This window comes from Lepidochelys kempii, chromosome 15 (assembly GCF_965140265.1).
Source record: "Lepidochelys kempii isolate rLepKem1 chromosome 15, rLepKem1.hap2, whole genome shotgun sequence".
Lineage (NCBI taxonomy): Eukaryota > Metazoa > Chordata > Testudines > Cheloniidae > Lepidochelys > Lepidochelys kempii.
In genome coordinates, this window is record NC_133270.1 from 4,051,064 (window position 1) to 4,067,800 (window position 16,737).

General features: G+C 46.9%; 2 protein-coding genes across 7 annotated transcripts in view; one reads left to right on the top strand and one right to left on the bottom strand.

Annotated features, from left to right (window-relative positions):
- PXMP2 (peroxisomal membrane protein 2) overlaps nt 1–14,600 on the top strand; it is a 37,205-nt gene extending 22,605 nt beyond the window's left edge. For both annotated transcript variants that reach the window (XM_073312256.1, XM_073312254.1), the window contains one exon: nt 14,376–14,600. In XM_073312256.1, coding sequence (XP_073168357.1) covers nt 14,376–14,480 — 105 coding nt within the window. In that variant the 3' untranslated portion in view covers nt 14,481–14,600. The remainder of the gene's footprint in view (nt 1–14,375) is intronic.
- Nucleotides 1–16,737, bottom strand: part of LOC140898477 (caspase recruitment domain-containing protein 8-like) — a 50,766-nt gene that overhangs the window by 5,910 nt on the left and 28,119 nt on the right. For 3 of the 5 annotated variants that reach the window (XM_073312252.1, XM_073312249.1, XM_073312248.1), the window contains one exon: nt 11,810–16,392. The exons of 1 other annotated variant lie outside the window; for it this stretch is intronic. In XM_073312252.1, the coding sequence (XP_073168353.1) occupies nt 16,121–16,392 (272 nt within the window). In that variant the 3' untranslated portion in view covers nt 11,810–16,120. Of the gene's footprint in view, nt 1–1,005; nt 1,376–11,809; nt 16,393–16,737 lie in introns of those variants that run through there. One more of the 5 variants, XM_073312253.1, reaches the window with a different exon arrangement.

The window sequence follows — 16,737 nt, forward strand, 5'->3', positions numbered from 1 at the left end:
CATCCTGTGAAATAAGTTACCCTCTCTCTGGGGGTGCAAGGTGGTGCTGTTTAGAGCTCGCTGGACTAACTTCCTTAGGGAGGATGCAAAGTGTGTGAGAGTCTCTTCACACTAACTGTACGATATTGAGAGGGTCAGCAGCTCTTGGCAGAGATACATAGAGATTAGGAACACAAAATCTTGTCTTACATTCTCAGCTGAATTTAACTGGAAGCCTTAATGAGTGCAGTCTCTCCAGATGTTTGAGCAGAGAATTCGTCCCCTCTTAACATAGCTCATCGCACATCAGCCACAAACACAGTGCTCTTCTCTTTGCAATTTTCGGTGACACTTTCCATCCCTAACAGTGTGTTTTCTTTCTCTCTTTTCTCATCCTATCCTGTCCTTTGAGTGCCTGTTCAATGTGTGATACAAGTCTCTGAATTCCCTGCCTGGCATCACTTGCTAGTCGATGCTTTCTCTCCATTGAGTTAAAAAAGTGATGGAGAGTAGAATGGATGATTTTGGATTTTTTTAAAATGGGCCATGTATCGTAAAAGCTGGATATTTTTCTTATCTCTGCCTGTAGTGTGGAACTGCACTTTCCCCCTTGCACTGTGATGTGTATCCTGGTTATTTTATTTTAATTGGAAATTGAATTTAAAAGGTCAGATGCATTGCTATGTATGCACTGGGAACCTAGGAGACCAGCCGTGCAACACCCCCCCACACAGTTGGTTCCTCCCTCCCTCTCTCCTTTGGGAGGTCTTCACATTAAACTCAGGGATGGGACCTGACAAAATTAGGATTCCCTTTCGGGCTCCTTTTCCTTAGTGACAGACTGCTGCCCACATCTGCCCTCCCTGCAGGAACCGCAGCTGATCCCCACCACAGAGCAAGCATGGCTCCCCTCAATGGGTGCTGATCTCTGTGTTGGAGAATAAACTGCCCTGGTTAGAGGGGAAGGGGATTTAGTGGTGTTTGATCCACAGGATTCAGTTCAATTGAATAAGATTATTTGCCTCAGCAATGGAGATTGCAAATCTCTGACAGCTGATTTAGGGCCCCAGCCAAAATCCAATGAAGTCAATAGAAAGTCTCCCACAGATGTTAATGGGCTTTGGGTCAGGGCCTCTGTACCTTTCCCAGATCACTGTGCTTCTGGCATCAGCATGATTCACAATAACCACCCCATCTCCCCTGAAGTTCTGCTCAAAATGTCATCCACATGGAACTACCATCTGCTGATCCTACCTGGCCTCACCAAGGCCTCCCAGACCAAGCTGCCATCATCTTGACCATTCACATGGAGCCTGATTTCCTTCTCCATCACCCTGGTGTAGATCTCAATATATGACTGCTGCTCCACTGGGCTCCAATAGCAGAAGTGCAGTTGCTGAAGCAAAGAGAGAAGGGGTTGGGAGAATCTCCCTCCTCAGCCAAGAGCAAGAATGAACAATCACATGCACCAGGCCACATCTCCTCCCCAGAACAGCGAGAGAATTGCCAGGGGAACATACAGCTGCCAGGACTCGTAAGGGTCTGTCCGAGCTGAAGTACAGCCATGGCAGGGCACCTGGTTACAATGTGGTTGTTCTAGAAACTGTTAAAGCCAGGTTCCAATTTGTATGATAGATGGGATTCAACAGTAAATAGTAAAAGGTTCTACAGCCATATAAATAAGAAGAAAACAAAGAAAGAAGTGGGACCGCTAAACACTGAGGATAGAGTGGAGGTTAAGGATAATCTAGGCGTGGCCCAATCTCTAAACAAATACTTTGCCTCAGTCTTTAATAAGGCTAATGAGGATCTTAGGGATAATGGTAGCATGACAAATGGGAATGAGGAAATGGAGGTAGACATTACCACATCCGAGGTAGAAGCGAAACTTGAACAGCTTAATGGGACTAAATCGGGGGGCCCAGATAATCTTCATCCAAGAATATTAAAGGAATTGGCACATGAAATTGCAAGCCCATTAGCAAGACTTTTTAATGAATCTGTAAACTCAGGGGTTGTACCGTATGACTGGAGAATTGCTAACATAGTTCCTATCTTTAAGAAAGGAAAAAAAAGTGATCCAGGTAACCTACAGGTCTGTTAGTTTGACATCTGTAGTATGCAAGGTCTTGGAAAAAATTTTGAAGGAGAAAATATTTAAGGACATTGACGTCAATTGTAAATGGGACAAAATAAGACATGGTTTTACAAAAGGTAGATCGTGCCAAACCAACCTGATCTCCTTCTTTGAGAAAGTAACAGACTTTTTAGACAAAGGAAATGCAGTGGATCTAATTTACCTAGATTTCAGTATGGCTTTTGATACGATGCCACACGGGAAATTATTAGTTAAATTGGAAAAGATGGGGATCCATATGAAAATTGAAAAGTGGATAAGGAATTGGTTAAAAGGGAGACTACAGCAGGTCATAATGAAAGGTGAACAGTCAGGCTGGAGGGAGGTTACCAGTGGAGTTCCTCAGGGATTGATTTTGGGACCAATCTTATTTAATCTTTTTATTACTGACCTCAGCACAAAAAGTGGGAGTGTGCTAATAAAGTTTGCAGACGATACAAAGCTGGGAGGTATTGCCAATTTAGAGAAGGACCAGGATATCATACAGGAGGATCTGGATGACCTTGTAAACTGGAGTAATAGTAATAGGATGAAATTTAATAATGAGAAGTGTAAAGTCATGCATTTAGGGATTAATAACAAGAATTTTAGTTATAAGCTGGGGACGCATCAATTAGAAGTAACGGAGAAGGAGAAGGACCTTGGAGTATTGGTTGACCACAGGATGACTATGAGCCGCCAATGTAATATGTAATATGTAAAAAAGGCTAATGTGGTCTTGGGATGCATCAGGCGAGGTATTTCCAGTAGGGATAAGGAGGTGTTAGTACCGTTATACAAGGCACTGGTGAGACCTCACCTGGAATACTGTGTGCAGTTCTGGTCTCCCATGTTTAAGAAAGATGAATTCAAACTGGAACAGGTACAGAGAAGGGCTATTAGGATGATCCGAGGAATGGAAAACCTGTCTTATGAAAGGAGACTCAAGGAGCTTGGCTTGTTTAGCCTAATCAAAAGAAGGCTGAGGGGAGATATGATTGCTCTCTATAAATATATCAGAGGGATAAATACCAGGGAGGGAGAGGAATTATTTAAGCTCAGTACCAATGTGGACACAAGAACAAATGGATATAAACTGGCCGTCGGGAAGTTTAGACTTGAAATTAGACAAAGGTTTCTAACCATCAGAGGAGTGAAGTTTTGGAATAGCCTTCCAAGGGAAGCAGTGGGGACAAAAGACCTATCTGGCTTCAAGATTACACTCGATAAGTTTATGGAGGAGATGGTATGATGGGATAACATGATTTTGGCAATTAATTGATCTTTAACTATTCATGGTAAATAGGCCCAATGGCCTGTGATGGGATGTTAGATGGAGTGGGATCTGACTTACTACAGAGAATTCTTTTCTGGGTATCTGGCTGGTGAATCTTGCCCACATGCTCAGGGTTCAGCTGATTGCCATATTTGGGGTCGGGAAGGAATTTTCCTCCGGGGCAGATTGGAAGAGACCCTGGGGGTTTTTCACCTTCCTCTGCAGCATGGGGCACGGGTCACTTGCTGGAGGATTCTCTGCACGTTGAAGTCTTTAAACCATGATTTGAGGACTTCAATAGCTCAGACATAGGTGAGAGGTTTATTGCAGGAGTGCGTGGGTGAGTTTCTGTGGCCTGCGTTGTGCAGGAGGTCGGACTAGATGATCATAATGGTCCCTTCTGACCTTAATATCTATCTATGAGTCTATGCGTGTCCCTGAGCTGTGCCAAAGCCTTGGACAATTTAGGGCTGCTGTACAATTCAGGGATATGGTTAAGATCATGTCTACACTGCAAAATAGAACCAGGCTTTAACTGTGTCAGGAAGAAACTTTTGTAACCAGTTCATGATATGGTAGCACTTGTATAGTAGGTGGGCCCTGACCGAGTACCTTCAGGAAATCACAAATCTCAGTATCAAAGGGTTAGACACAAGATATGACATGTGCCAAAGCCTCTGAAAGGCCAGCTGCTGCAGTTAGTCTGGGACCGAATGTAAAGGTCTATATGAAACCCAGCGGAGAAACACAGAACATCTCCCAGAGCTGACTGTAGGGTCTGATCTCTGTCCAATGCTCCAGATAAAAGTGAACTCCACCTAGGTCCCTGTCAATATAGCTTTGGGACAAATTCCTTCTTGATCCCTGTGTGGGGTATACAAACCCCACACTGGGAAGGAAGGGGTTAAAGGACAATACTGGGCCCAGCTAGCCCCGCCCCGCCCCGCCCTGCCCCTCCAGCCCTGCAGAGCATGCTCCAGCTGGAGACAGGGTTGAAAAGGGAGCAGCCCCGGTCAGAAGAGGAAGGCTGGGACAGGGAGGAATGCAGACATGCTGGAGGCTCATGCAAAGATGTCAGAGACGCCTTCCTGACACCTCCAGGACTGTGTGCTCAGCCTGGTTGGGGCTGACAGTTTGGTTTCCCTTTTATATTTTCTTTCTCCTTGTCTGGGACCAGAAGTGGAGAGAGCAGTGGTAGGAAGCGATGCAGGGATGGTAACACAGGGGGTCCCCAACCCTCCTTGCTGCTGAGCCTCCTGGGTCAGAGCCCAGTGGAGTGGCTGGGCCTGGGCTCCCCTACCTCTACCCCACCCCCAGCTAAGTGGACACTAAGCACTAGGCCACCCAACCCACTGATGACCCTACTACAATCCCAAACCTAATCAATTTAACCCTGTTCCTGGGGACAAAAATCACCAGTTAAGTATCTGATCCCATTAATACCTCACAACACAAATGACTGTCCCTGTTTACTCTGAATACTAGTAAGGTGGATTCTGACAGCAGCTCTGGGGCAGAGAATCCCAGTGTTTCCTGCCTTAGTGCTAGCCCAGGACAGTCCCACTTTCTGTCGGGGTTATCTCAAGATCTGATGGCCCGGACACCTGGTACCAAGACCCAAAGTACAGAGGGTCAGTCTGAGGAGGCTTGGGCACATGCCTTGACTTCCAGTTAATATCATCTTCTTCAACGGCCTGTCAATTTAAAGCATTGTCATTTCTGAGAAGTATGAACAGGGATCATTGAACTGCAGCCAGCTCTCCGTTCACACAAAGCATCAGAAAGGGAAAAGACTACAGTCCACATAGCCCTTTGGTGAGTCTATGTTACAAGTCCCCCACCAGTGGGCTACAGCCATATCTATTAACCCTCACACCTCCCAGTGTGTGACACAAGCAATTAAAATGGTGAAACGTGACCGCAGTGTGGAAAAGCTGGGATTTGTTCTGTCAAGTTATAATTGACCATACGTTTTTAAACTATGAAACTGGTTTTTAAGGATGTTCTTACTCTGTGAATTAAACAATCCAGTTAAAAAAAATGGAAAAAGACTCCATCAGGTGCAGCCATAATGATCCCCACTGGGTCATCAGCAGGGTTTGACCCTCTAGACCTTTCGCTCAAATATGACAGCGATGTGTGGCAGTATTGAACCCTCAGTGAGAGAGATTTCAGATCCCCTGCACAGACCACTACCACTGTTAGAGATGTTTTCTGGTTTCCTTAGTGGCAGTGGCTGGCAGACAGGCCTCTTCCTTTCCCTCTCTGAGCAATGCATGGTGCTTGGCTTTTCAGTACTTTGCTTAGCTGTTTCAGTGTATTTATGTGGCTCATTTTCACTCTAACAGCTGGGCAGAGCCCAGCCATCTTGGCAGTGGGAGTGCTATATAAATCAGATTGTGTTTTACCTTCCTCAGAGAGTGGTCGTTGGGTATCAGGTAGAGGTGGAGAGTTACATCTGCAGCACTGAGTGTCCGGTAGATCAGCACAAGGGAATGGATGTGAATAAATTTTATGGCCGAACGTATCTTTCTCCAAAGCACGCCGAGCTGGGAGAAGCTGGGATTCTCCAGTATAGCAAAGAAATTATTAATTCTCGTTGTCTGGGATGTCACCCAGAAGCACAGCACAAGTTTGAAATACAAGACTGTATAGAGTCAATACTTATAACTTTAAATACAAAAATGATACATGCACCCAGATAGCATAATCATAACCAGCAAACCATAACCTTGTCTTAGACACCGTATATGACCCCCTTTACAGAAGATTTGGTGCCATGACAGGACCTTGGTTGCAACAATGAACTATATGGTCCCAGTTTGTCAGTAACGTCACACACCTCCCCTGCTTTAAATGAATCTAGATAATTGTGGGGCCCGTAACTCCAGGACCATTGTCTCAGCAGCCTTCTGGAGAGGACCCATAACTCTATTACCCCTCTATTCAATTGATTCCTTCCTTGATTCCAACATCAGCCATAGCTCCTGGGGCTACATGACTGAAAGTCCTGAAAAGTTGCAGGGCATCTGGAGTGGACCTAAAGGCCTGAGGTTTGGGCAGGTCTGGCTCCCAATAGCCCCTCACCCAAACACAGACAGGAGACAACATGGGGGTGGTTTTCCCTGCCCTTTGGGGCATTTCCATTGATAATGCTATGTCCCTTTAAGGCCACCATACTGCTGTAATTCAGAAATCCAGGTGGAGGATCCTCTGTGCATCTATTCTAATCAGGGCTCATACTGTGCTCATCACCACCTGAGCACCTTCCAGTGAGAGAGAAACAAGCAACTGGCTAATGGAACTTTCTTCCTTCTGCGCCGAAGGAAGAAAGTAAAATTTCAAAAAGAGAGAAACGCTGATGGGCCTGTGCACTTATCAGTGCAGTGTGCTGAGCACATGGGTCAGATGGGGTGAGGGGTGTGGTGGTTCATGGCTACTGCAGGAATTGGTTCCACTGAATTGACCTGGCTCCCAAGCATGCTCTGGCTTCTGCACAAACAAGCTTCACCCTTGCAATGTGCAATTTGGTTGTGCCAAAGGAGCAGAGTGGTCGATGGTGCTTGATGTCCTTCACCTATCCGAAGCCATGACCATTTAGCACCTTTAAAATAAGGAGATCTTACACTCCACAGGGCATTGTGTCAGAAGACAATGGATTGAGTGTAGCACAGGGGTGATGTGCTTTTGAAATCCCATGTTGCTAAGCATTCTGTACCAGCTGTTGTAGCTTTTAGGCGCAGGTAGACAGCACTGCTCTAGTCCAGGGGGAAAATGTGACTGTTTGGGTATCTGCCTGTACAGTTTATGAATTCTGTGTGAGTTTATGAACTCTGTATCTTTACCAAGCTGCAAACTGCATTTTGAATATGCAGCCCTTTGCATTCGCTGTGGTCCATTTGCCTCCATGTTGGGCTGAAATTGTAAAGGCTGGTGGGGAAAGAATAACAAGAGGGTCCTTGACTTAAAATGCTTGACCATTGAAATGTAATTGCTCTAAACAATAGCGTGCCCCACCTACCCCCATCAGAAGCAGGGCCGGATTAACTTTTTGTGGGCCTGGCACCAAACATATTTGTGGGCCCCCCTGGGGAATGAAGGGGCCAGGGGCAAGAGCACAGCAGGCAGGGTGGATTTGATTTAAATCATGATTTAAATCACTAGTCAGGAAGACTCTATTTAATCATAGAATCATAGAAAATTAGGGTTGGAAGGGACCTCAGGAGGTCATCTAGTCCAACCCCCTGCTCAAAGCAGGACCAACACCAACTAAATCATCCCAGTCAGGGCTTTGTCAAGCTTGACCTTAAAAAACTCTAAGGATGGAGATTCCACCACCTCCCTAAGGAACCCATTCCAGTGCTTCACCACCCTCCTAGTGAAATAGTGTTTCCTAATTTCCAACCTAGACCTCCCCCACTGCAACTTGAGACCATTACTCCTTGTTCTGTCATCTGCCACCACTGAGAACAGCCAAGCTCCATCCTCTTTAGAACCCCCCTTCAGGTAATGGAAGGCTTCTATCAAATCCCCCCTCACTCTTCTCTTCTGCAGACTAAATAACCCCAGTTCCCTCAGCCTCTCCTTGTAAGTCATGTGCCCCAGACCCCTAATTATTTTCTTTGCCCTCCGCTGGACTCTCTCCTATTTGTCCACATCCTTTCTGTAGTGGGAGGACCAAAACTGGACACAGTACTCCAGATGTGACCTCACCAGTGCCAAATAGAGGGGAATAATCACTTCCCTCGATCTGCTGGCAATGCTCCTGCTAATACAGCCCAATATACCATTAGCTTTCTTGGCAACAAGGACACACAGCTGACTCATATCCAGCTTCTTGTCCACTGTAATCCCCAGGTTCTTTCTGCAGAACTGGGCTGAAGGATGCTCAGTGGGTTTCTCAGGGCTTTGGCCTGTAGCTGTCAGTGAAGAATCTGCCTCCTTACCTCCCTCTTCTTCAGGAAAGAGTTGCAGATGTCTCCTGTTCCTCCAAAATGTATGCCCTGCAGGAGTTTGTACTTCATCTGATAGTGGGGCGACCATGAATCACTACTGGCCTCTGTGCCTGGCAAGAACTATCATGAATACACACTGCATTGCTGGGCTTCAACAGCTCCAACACACTAGAGCTGCTGTCATGATATATCTTTTGCTTACACTTACAATGTTCCTTATGGACACCTAAGTCAGTATTGCCATTAGGGTTCACAACTAAGTTAGGGAGTCTTGTTCTCAACTTCCTGCCCAACAATGTCTCTGCAGGTGACAGCCCACGATTCACTGATGCTGCTCTGTACCTGAGTCAGCGGTCTTTTTCAAAAGTCTTTTCACAATTTTCACGCCATTCACTACAAAACGGTTGGCTTGAGAATACCTGGGACTGGAAGTTACCTGCTTAAGCCCATACACTGCAGCCAATTATTTAAATTCATGTCTATCAAACTGTGGACCATTATCAGACATAATCACTTCATGGATTCCATGGCTGGAAAATATGGGTTTCATGCACATTATAACATTTTGATGTGGTATTTTCTAATGAAACAACCTTTGGAGAATGAGAATCATAATCCAAAATCAAAACATAGACTTTACTGCATATGTAACTAAATCCACACCAACATTGGACCATGCCCTTATCTGTTCATTGTATACCAGCATAGGCTCTTCTTTTCTGTTTAGGTTGGTACTGTTGACATGTTTCACACATTTTAACAGTTTTCTCCATCTCATTGTTCATTTGTGGCCAATACAGTATCTCTCCAGCTCTGTGGTTACATTTCTCCATGCCCAAGTGGCCTTCGTGTATTCTTGTGAGCATGTCAGCCTGTAACATCTTAGGCACTATTATTATTCTATTTTCTCTAAACACTACACTATCAATGAGAGACAGTTCTGCTTTGAACTGGAAATGTGGACTTGATACGTGATGTCCTGTCCACCCTGTGGTAATAGCCTTGATCACCCTCTGTAAAGTCTAGTCATTAGCTATAGTCCCAGCAAATTCATTCCACATCCTTTCTGAGCAGGGACAATTCTTTATCAAGTGGACATGCACTCTGTCTGACTTCACCTCTGTTTCTACTCCAGTTTGATCAAATGGTCTGGACAATGTGTGTGTATGAAGGTACTGAGAGATACCATTCCTCTGTGGTCAGAGGCCAGCACCTGGCTGGCTGATTAGCCCCGTCCACGGCACCTGGGGGAAAGAGCTGGCAATTAATTGGCTGATTCTCATAAAAGAGGGCAGCAGGATTTGGAGGGAGGGGGTCAGCAACACTTCCTAGAAAGCTGAGGGGTCACTGGTTTGGAGCAACTGTATTATCGAGGCTCTAAGGGAAGAGGCAGGAACGTTTGGGTTGCTGAGCTTAGTGGTGTGACGGGCAGACTTGGGGAAGTGACTATTCAGCATGTGCAGGCTCTGAGGGAAGAGGCAGTGAAGTTTCATTTGTTTGTTAAAAAGCCTTGAAATAAATTAAAATAATACCTAACTCTGCTGGAAACTGCTTCCCTGGAGTCTGTGAGAGCTTCGATACAATGACCCCAGGGGGTGAGCTGGCTCAGCAAGAGCAACGCCTGGCTGGGTAGGAGGTGTGTCCTATAAGATAGGCCCCAATTCTTTACAGTGTGCTACCACATACTTGGGCATGTAGGAATGAAATCAGGAAGGCCAAATCGCACCTGGAGCTGCAGCTAGCAAGAGATGTTAAGAGTAACAAGAAGGGTTTCTTCAGGTATGTTAGCAACAAGAAGAAAGTCAAGGAAAGTGTGGGCCCCTTACTGAATGAGGGAGGAAACCTAGTGACAGAGGATGTGGAAAACGCTAATGTACTCAATGCTTTTTTTGCCTCCATCTTCACAAACAAGGTCAGCTCCCAGACTGCCGCACTGGGCAACACAACATGGGGAGTAGGTGGCCAGCCCTCTGTGGAGAAAGAAGTGGTTAGGGACTATTTAGAAAAGCTGTACGTGCACAAGTCCATGGGGCCAGATGTGTTGCATCTGAGAGTGCTAAAGGAGTTGGCGGCTGTGATTGCAGAGCCATTGGCCATTATCTTTGAAAACTCATGGCGATCGGGGGAAGTCCCGGACGACTGGAAAAAGGCTAATGTAGTGCCCATCTTTAAAAAAGGGAAGAAGGAGGATCCTGGGAACTACAGGCCAGTCAGCCTCACCTCAGTCCCCGGAAAAATCATGGAGCAGGTTCTCAAGGAATCAATCCTGAGGCACTTACACGAGAGGAAAGTGATCAGGAGCAGTCAGCATGGATTCACCAAGGGAAGGTCATGCCTGACAAATCTAATCGCCTTCTATGATGAGATTACTGGTTCTGTGGATGAAGGGAAAGCAGTGGATGTATTGTTTCTTGACTTTAGCAAAGCTTTTGACACGGTCTCCCACAGTATTCTTGTCAGCAAGTTAAAGAAGTATGGGAAGGATGAATGTACAATAAGGTGGGTAGAAAGTTGGCTAGATTGTCGGGCTCAACGGGTAGTGATCAATGGCTCCATGTCTAGTTGGCAGCCGGTATCAAGTGGAGTGCCCCAAGGGTCAGTCCTGGAGCCGGTTTTGTTCAATATCTTCATAAATGATCTGGAGGATGGTGTGGATTGCACTCTCAGCAAATTTGCGGATGATACTAAACTAGGAGGAGTGGTAGATACAGTGGCAGGTAGGGTTAGGATACAGAGGGACCTAGACAAATTGGAGGATTGGGCCAAAAGAAATCTGATGAGGTTCAACAAGGATAAGTGCAGGGTCCTGCACTTAGGACAGAAGAATCCCATGCACCGCTACAGACTAGGGACCGAATGGCTAGGCAGCAGTTCTGCGGAAAAGGACCTAGGGGTGACAGTGGACGAGAAGCTGGATATGAGTCAACAGTGTACGCTTGTTGCCAAGAAGGCCAATGGCATTTTGGGATGTATAAGTAGGGGCATAGCCAGCAGATCGAGGGACGTGATCGTTCCCCTCTATTTGACATTGGTGAGGCCTCATCTGGAGTACTGTGTCCAGTTTTGGGCCCCACACTTAAAGAAGGATGTGGATAAATTGGAGAGAGTCCAGTGAAGGGCAACAAAAATGATTAGGGGTCTGGAACACATGACTTATGAGGAGAAGCTGAGGGAACTGGGATTGTTTAGTCTGCGGAAGAGAAGAATGAGGGGGGATTTGATAGCTGCTTTCAACTACCTGAGAGGTGGTTCCAAAGAGGATGGTTCTAGACTATTCTCAGTGGTAGAAGATGACAGGACAAGGAGTAAAGGTCTCAAGTTACAGCGCGGGAGGTTTAGGTTGGATATTAGGAAAAACTTTTTCACTAGGAGGGTGGTGAAACACTGGAATGCGTTACCTAGGGAGATGGTAGAATCTCCTTCCTTAGAAGTTTTTAAGGTCAGGCTTGACGAAGCCCTGGCTGGGATGATTTAATTGGGGATTGGTCCTGCTTTGAGCAGGGGGTTGGACTAGATGACCTCGTGAGGTCCCTTCCAACCCTGATAGTCTATGATTCAAATTCTATGATTCTACCTACTCTTTTCCTTGTTTTTAGACTATTTCTAAATCAGACAATTGGATCTGAAAACCAGTCATTGTAACCTGGGCAGAGTGTCCACTAGCCCTTCTTTGCCATTGATATCACAGACTTATGGTCTATTTCTGCAACAACTCATCTTCCATAAATGAACGAACGATCTTTGTTTTACAACCATGTACCAGGGCTAAAGCTTCCTTTTCAATTTGGGCATAATGGCATTCTGTTTTTGTAAGACTGCTGGATGCGTATGCCACCAGTCTCCAGGTGGTGCTCATATTTTGTAGCAATGGTTTTCTACATAAAAGTGCATTCTTGCTGGTTGTTATAACCTTAACACATATTCTTCACAACTCAGAGATAGATGTAGGTTTCATTTTTATACATTTTTAAACAGTGATTTCTTTTGAAAACTTTTCATATGAGTTTTACAGCTATATCAGAAAATAAATGATTGTTTGATTATTTCATTTACCAAAGATAATTGAAGCAGATATTTAGGAAGTCATTGGGAAGTGAACTATCTCCAGTTCAACAGGTTAAACAATAATATTTGGAGGATTTTTTTGCCAGGCTGTATTAGGAGAACATCACCAGACGGACATTTAAATTGTTTTATTTAACTAAAACAACAACGTTAAGTATTCTGGATTTTCTTTTCTTCAACAGCAAACATAATATTTTAACAAAAAAGCTTATGTCCCTCGCTTCTCACATTTATCTCCAGACTTCTTCTACTTGTCCAGATCTATTCCGCCCCCAACAATCTTCTATTCATTGAACTTTTTGAAACTTTTAAAGAGAGGTAAGGGATTGACTCTGTGTACACAAATTTGCAGAGGGACAATAGAGTTGAGGTCTGTTATTTCTCACCTCTGTATATTTATTTATTTAAAAACATTTTTGCTGTTAAGAAGCATGTTACCTCTGGAGACACAAATCCACAGTTTGAGAACTGCAAAACTAAGCATTTCTGATGGTATCTTCTAGACTGAGCACTGAGTCCCACTGAGTAGATAGAAAGATTAACCTAAATAATCTACACAGAAGCCCCTAGCACCCCATAAGATTGGGTCCCTAATCCACGAACTATTAGAACTCATTTACAAAACTTTTCTTAAAGATTACATGAATATATTGTCTCACAGTATAGAATTAGAATTTATAATCCCTATTCCATGATGAGATAGGTTTTTTCCTCAAAAATCCGATTTAAATAAAAATCCGATTTTTTGATTGTTTTTTAAAAGTAATTGATTTTTATCCACCCTGACAGCGGGGCACAGTGCGGGGGAAGGATTGGTCTCCAGCTGGAGTGAGGCAGGGGCCAGGGGCAAGAGCACAATGGGACATGGGGGGGAGGATTAGTCCCTGCTGACTGGAGCAAGACAGGGGCCGGGGGCAAAAGTACAGTGGGGCGGGAGCTAGGGTTGGTCCCTGAAGCACGGGAGGGGCTGGGGGTAAACTGCAAGCGCAGCAGGCTAGGGAGGGGGTAAGAAGGATCCCCCCCGCACCTGCCAACATAGAGTGGGTACCTATCTTCTCCCTGGTTCTAGCCCATTCTCTTAGTCTCTCTCTGCACTGAGATGAGGGTGGGGGTGCACTGAGCACAGGGCTGGGGGTGCAGGGTCTGGGAGGGAGTTAGGGGGCAGGAGCAGGCTGGGGTGCAGGGTCTGGCCAGGAGCTAGGGTGAGGGAGGGGGCTCAGGGCTGGGGCAGGAGGTTGGGGTGTGGAGTGCTTACCTGGGGCAGCTCCCATTTGGTGCTCAGGTTGGGGGTGGGGATGTGGGGGGGTGCAGGAGTCAGGACTGGGGGCTGGGTGTGTGTGAGGGGGGTGCAGGAGTCAGGGCGTGGGGTGTGGGGGGTCTGGGTATGTGTGGGGGGTGCAGGAGTCAGGACAGAGGGCTGGGGGTGTGGGCTGGGGTTGTGGGGGTGCTCCCTGCCCTGAGCAGCTCACAGCAGGGGGCTGGAAGGGTATGCCCCGATTCCACCCTCTTCCCCAAGGCCCCGACCCCGCCCCTTCTCCGCCTCCTACCCCAAGCGGCGAGCGCTGCGGCTCTGCTCCTCCCGCTCTCTTGCACCGGCAAACAGCTGTTCGGCAGCAGGGGAATCGCAGGGAGGGGTAGGGGCAGGAACATGGCACGCTGGGGGAAGAGGTGGGGGAGGAGCTTGGCTGCCGGCGGAGCCTGCCCTGCTGCAGCAGGCGTCAGCAGGACCAAGCTCCTGCCCGCGGCCCCTGCAGGAGAGAGCGGGGGGCAGAGAAGAGCAGGCCAGGCTGGGGTGCCTTTGCAGCGTGGGCCCAGTGCCATGGTAAATCCGGTACTGACAGAAGAACTGGTTTAGCAGAGCAGTTGTCTTGCCAGGAGGCCTTTGGTCATGTGTTAAGGCTGGCAGGATGTCACCTGACAGAGATGAGTAAAATTTATATACAGGGAGGAGCTGATCTTCCTGGTGTCTTTGGTTCCTCACTAGCTCAAGAGGAGAGGGAGCAGCCACCCAACATGGAGAACTCTGATGAGGCGGGGGACACCCTATCTGCCTTCCGTCCTGAGCCTCGGTGGCCCCCAAGACTTCTAATGGAAGGATGAGCAAGGGAGGGGCATTGTGTGTAGGATAGTTGGTGTGTCTAAGTGAATTGTACTCTTTGTGCTTTATCTGTTGGGTATAAAACAGCAATTGTGTTAGGTGATTGTCCAAGTGTCTGTGTGTTTGCTTCACAACTGCTTGTGTGCCGCTGAGAGAGAGAGAAAGTGTAAACCAGAAGCTTCCTGCCTTGGGGTGGAGTTCTGGGAGGAGGGTGTGTTTAAGTACAAGGGAGTCTGAAGGGTCAACACTGAGGCCAGGGGCGAGGCAGCTGGAGAGCAGGATCCAGTTCTGAGAAGGGAGCATTAGACAGCAGATTTGCATGGCAGCAGCATGCCTACGGACCCCAAGACTGGGGCAGTGGCTGGACTCTGTTCAGGCTCTGGAGGCTTAAAACACCCTGGGATTCAGGGAGAGAGGCTTGGATTCCCTCACAGCAGAGCAGGGGGTGACTGGAAGAGGCAGCCCAATCGGAGCTGTGACAGAAGGTAACACAGGCGTGTGGCATTGATACCAGGTTATCTTGGGATTCCCTAGGAGAAGAAAGCCCTGCCCTCTACAAGGTGAGGTTTCTTGGTATGAGGGTACCCCCACAGAGCATCCAGGGGTTACACTTTAGATGTAGGAGGGACAGACTCTGCTAACATTAATTTTAGGATGATTTTCTTACTGTAAACTAAACAGAAGAGGGGTAGATATGTTTTTTGTGAAAGCTCTCCGGGGGAGACAGCCAGGCCTTAAAGGCCACAGGACAAACCCATCAAGGTGCAGCAAAGTGGCCATTAAAACACTCAGACAATAGCCCCAACCATCACCAGTGGCCTAGCCCAGTACCCCTCCGAGCTGGATGGGCTGGGTTTGGAGAGGAGCCAGCAGGATCTCTCTAGAGACAAAGGAGGACAGTGAAATAGGAAACTGAGTCTCTCCTTGGGTAAAAGGCCGTTTGCTCTACTGAAGAGTGACACTCTGAAAGGCATGGGGATGGTCCCACACAAGAGGGTGGGTGCTGAAAGACTGCTGGGCCAGACCAAGGAGGTCAGCTATAGCCTAGGTTCTCTGGGGCAAGACATGGATAGAAGGCTAATCTGTCAGCTGGATCATGTCAGAACTTTCCTTGTCTTCCTCCTTTTCTGCAACGGAACAGGAAAAACACTTTTCTAAAATTTCAGCTCTCATTTGGATATGAGAAAAAATGATTTATATTTATTTTAAAATGTTCCTCTTTCATTCCAAATAGAGCTTGTTTAACTGAGAGATCTGCTGTATGTTTGGAAAGATTCAACCCGTTCTTCCCTCTCTGAGGAGAAAACGTGCAGAAACCTTGCACAAAGGGGTCTACAAGGTACTGATGGCCAGGAGCCTAAGACCCCTATTTTGTCTAGAGGGTAGAGGACAGAAGGATCTGCTCTCCCCGACTGTGAGTAGGACAAGATGAGAGCAGGTAGATCCCAAGAAGAAATGCTGAGAGACCAAGGAAGAGTGAGGTAGAGCTGGCCTAAAGGACACAGTGATGAAAAGCTCCTCGTATCAAACCAGCTTTATGTTGCTGCGTAAGTAACAAAGGTAAGACTATGTTCACACCCCAGACTGGCAGTGGCAGGAGCACAGGTAGCTGTTAGCGGGATCTCCAGGCCCTAGCTGGATTGCTCCAAGTCCTGTACAAGGTAAGGGTCAGTCTCTTTGAGACTCTGGTAGAGTTCTTCTTGGGCCTGAGCTCCTTTCCTCTCAACCAGCTGCAGTAAGGCATCGTTCATCACCTTTCGTCTGTTCTGCATACTAAGCAGCTCCTCCTCTTCATCACTGTTCATTGCCTCTATGTCCCGTAAGCGCGCCAGGATGGGATAGATCAATCCCATTCGATTACGGAGCTCCTCCCGGTGCTTCTTCACAAAGGACACGCCTTGAGCTGAAGGAGACACCAGCCCTGCATTACTCTTCTGGGTACGGGAGGTACAACACTGGGTTATTACAGTCCCACTAAATTACCCCATGTCATTGTGGGGTGCAACAGCTTGCCCTGTACTGTAGGGCTGTTCTAGCTCAAAGTGTGTGATCAGTTGCATGAAGTCATTCATGTTGGAATAGGGGGGTTTGTAAAGACCCATCCACACTAACACCTGCAAGGGGCTGAGGCTCTGATGCAGCAGCCCGCACTGCTACACATTCCAGACCATCCCACCAGCCTGTCCCAGGGGTATAGCGAGGGATAAGGAGATGACACTGAGGAAAGGAAAGCTTGGGATGGACCTCA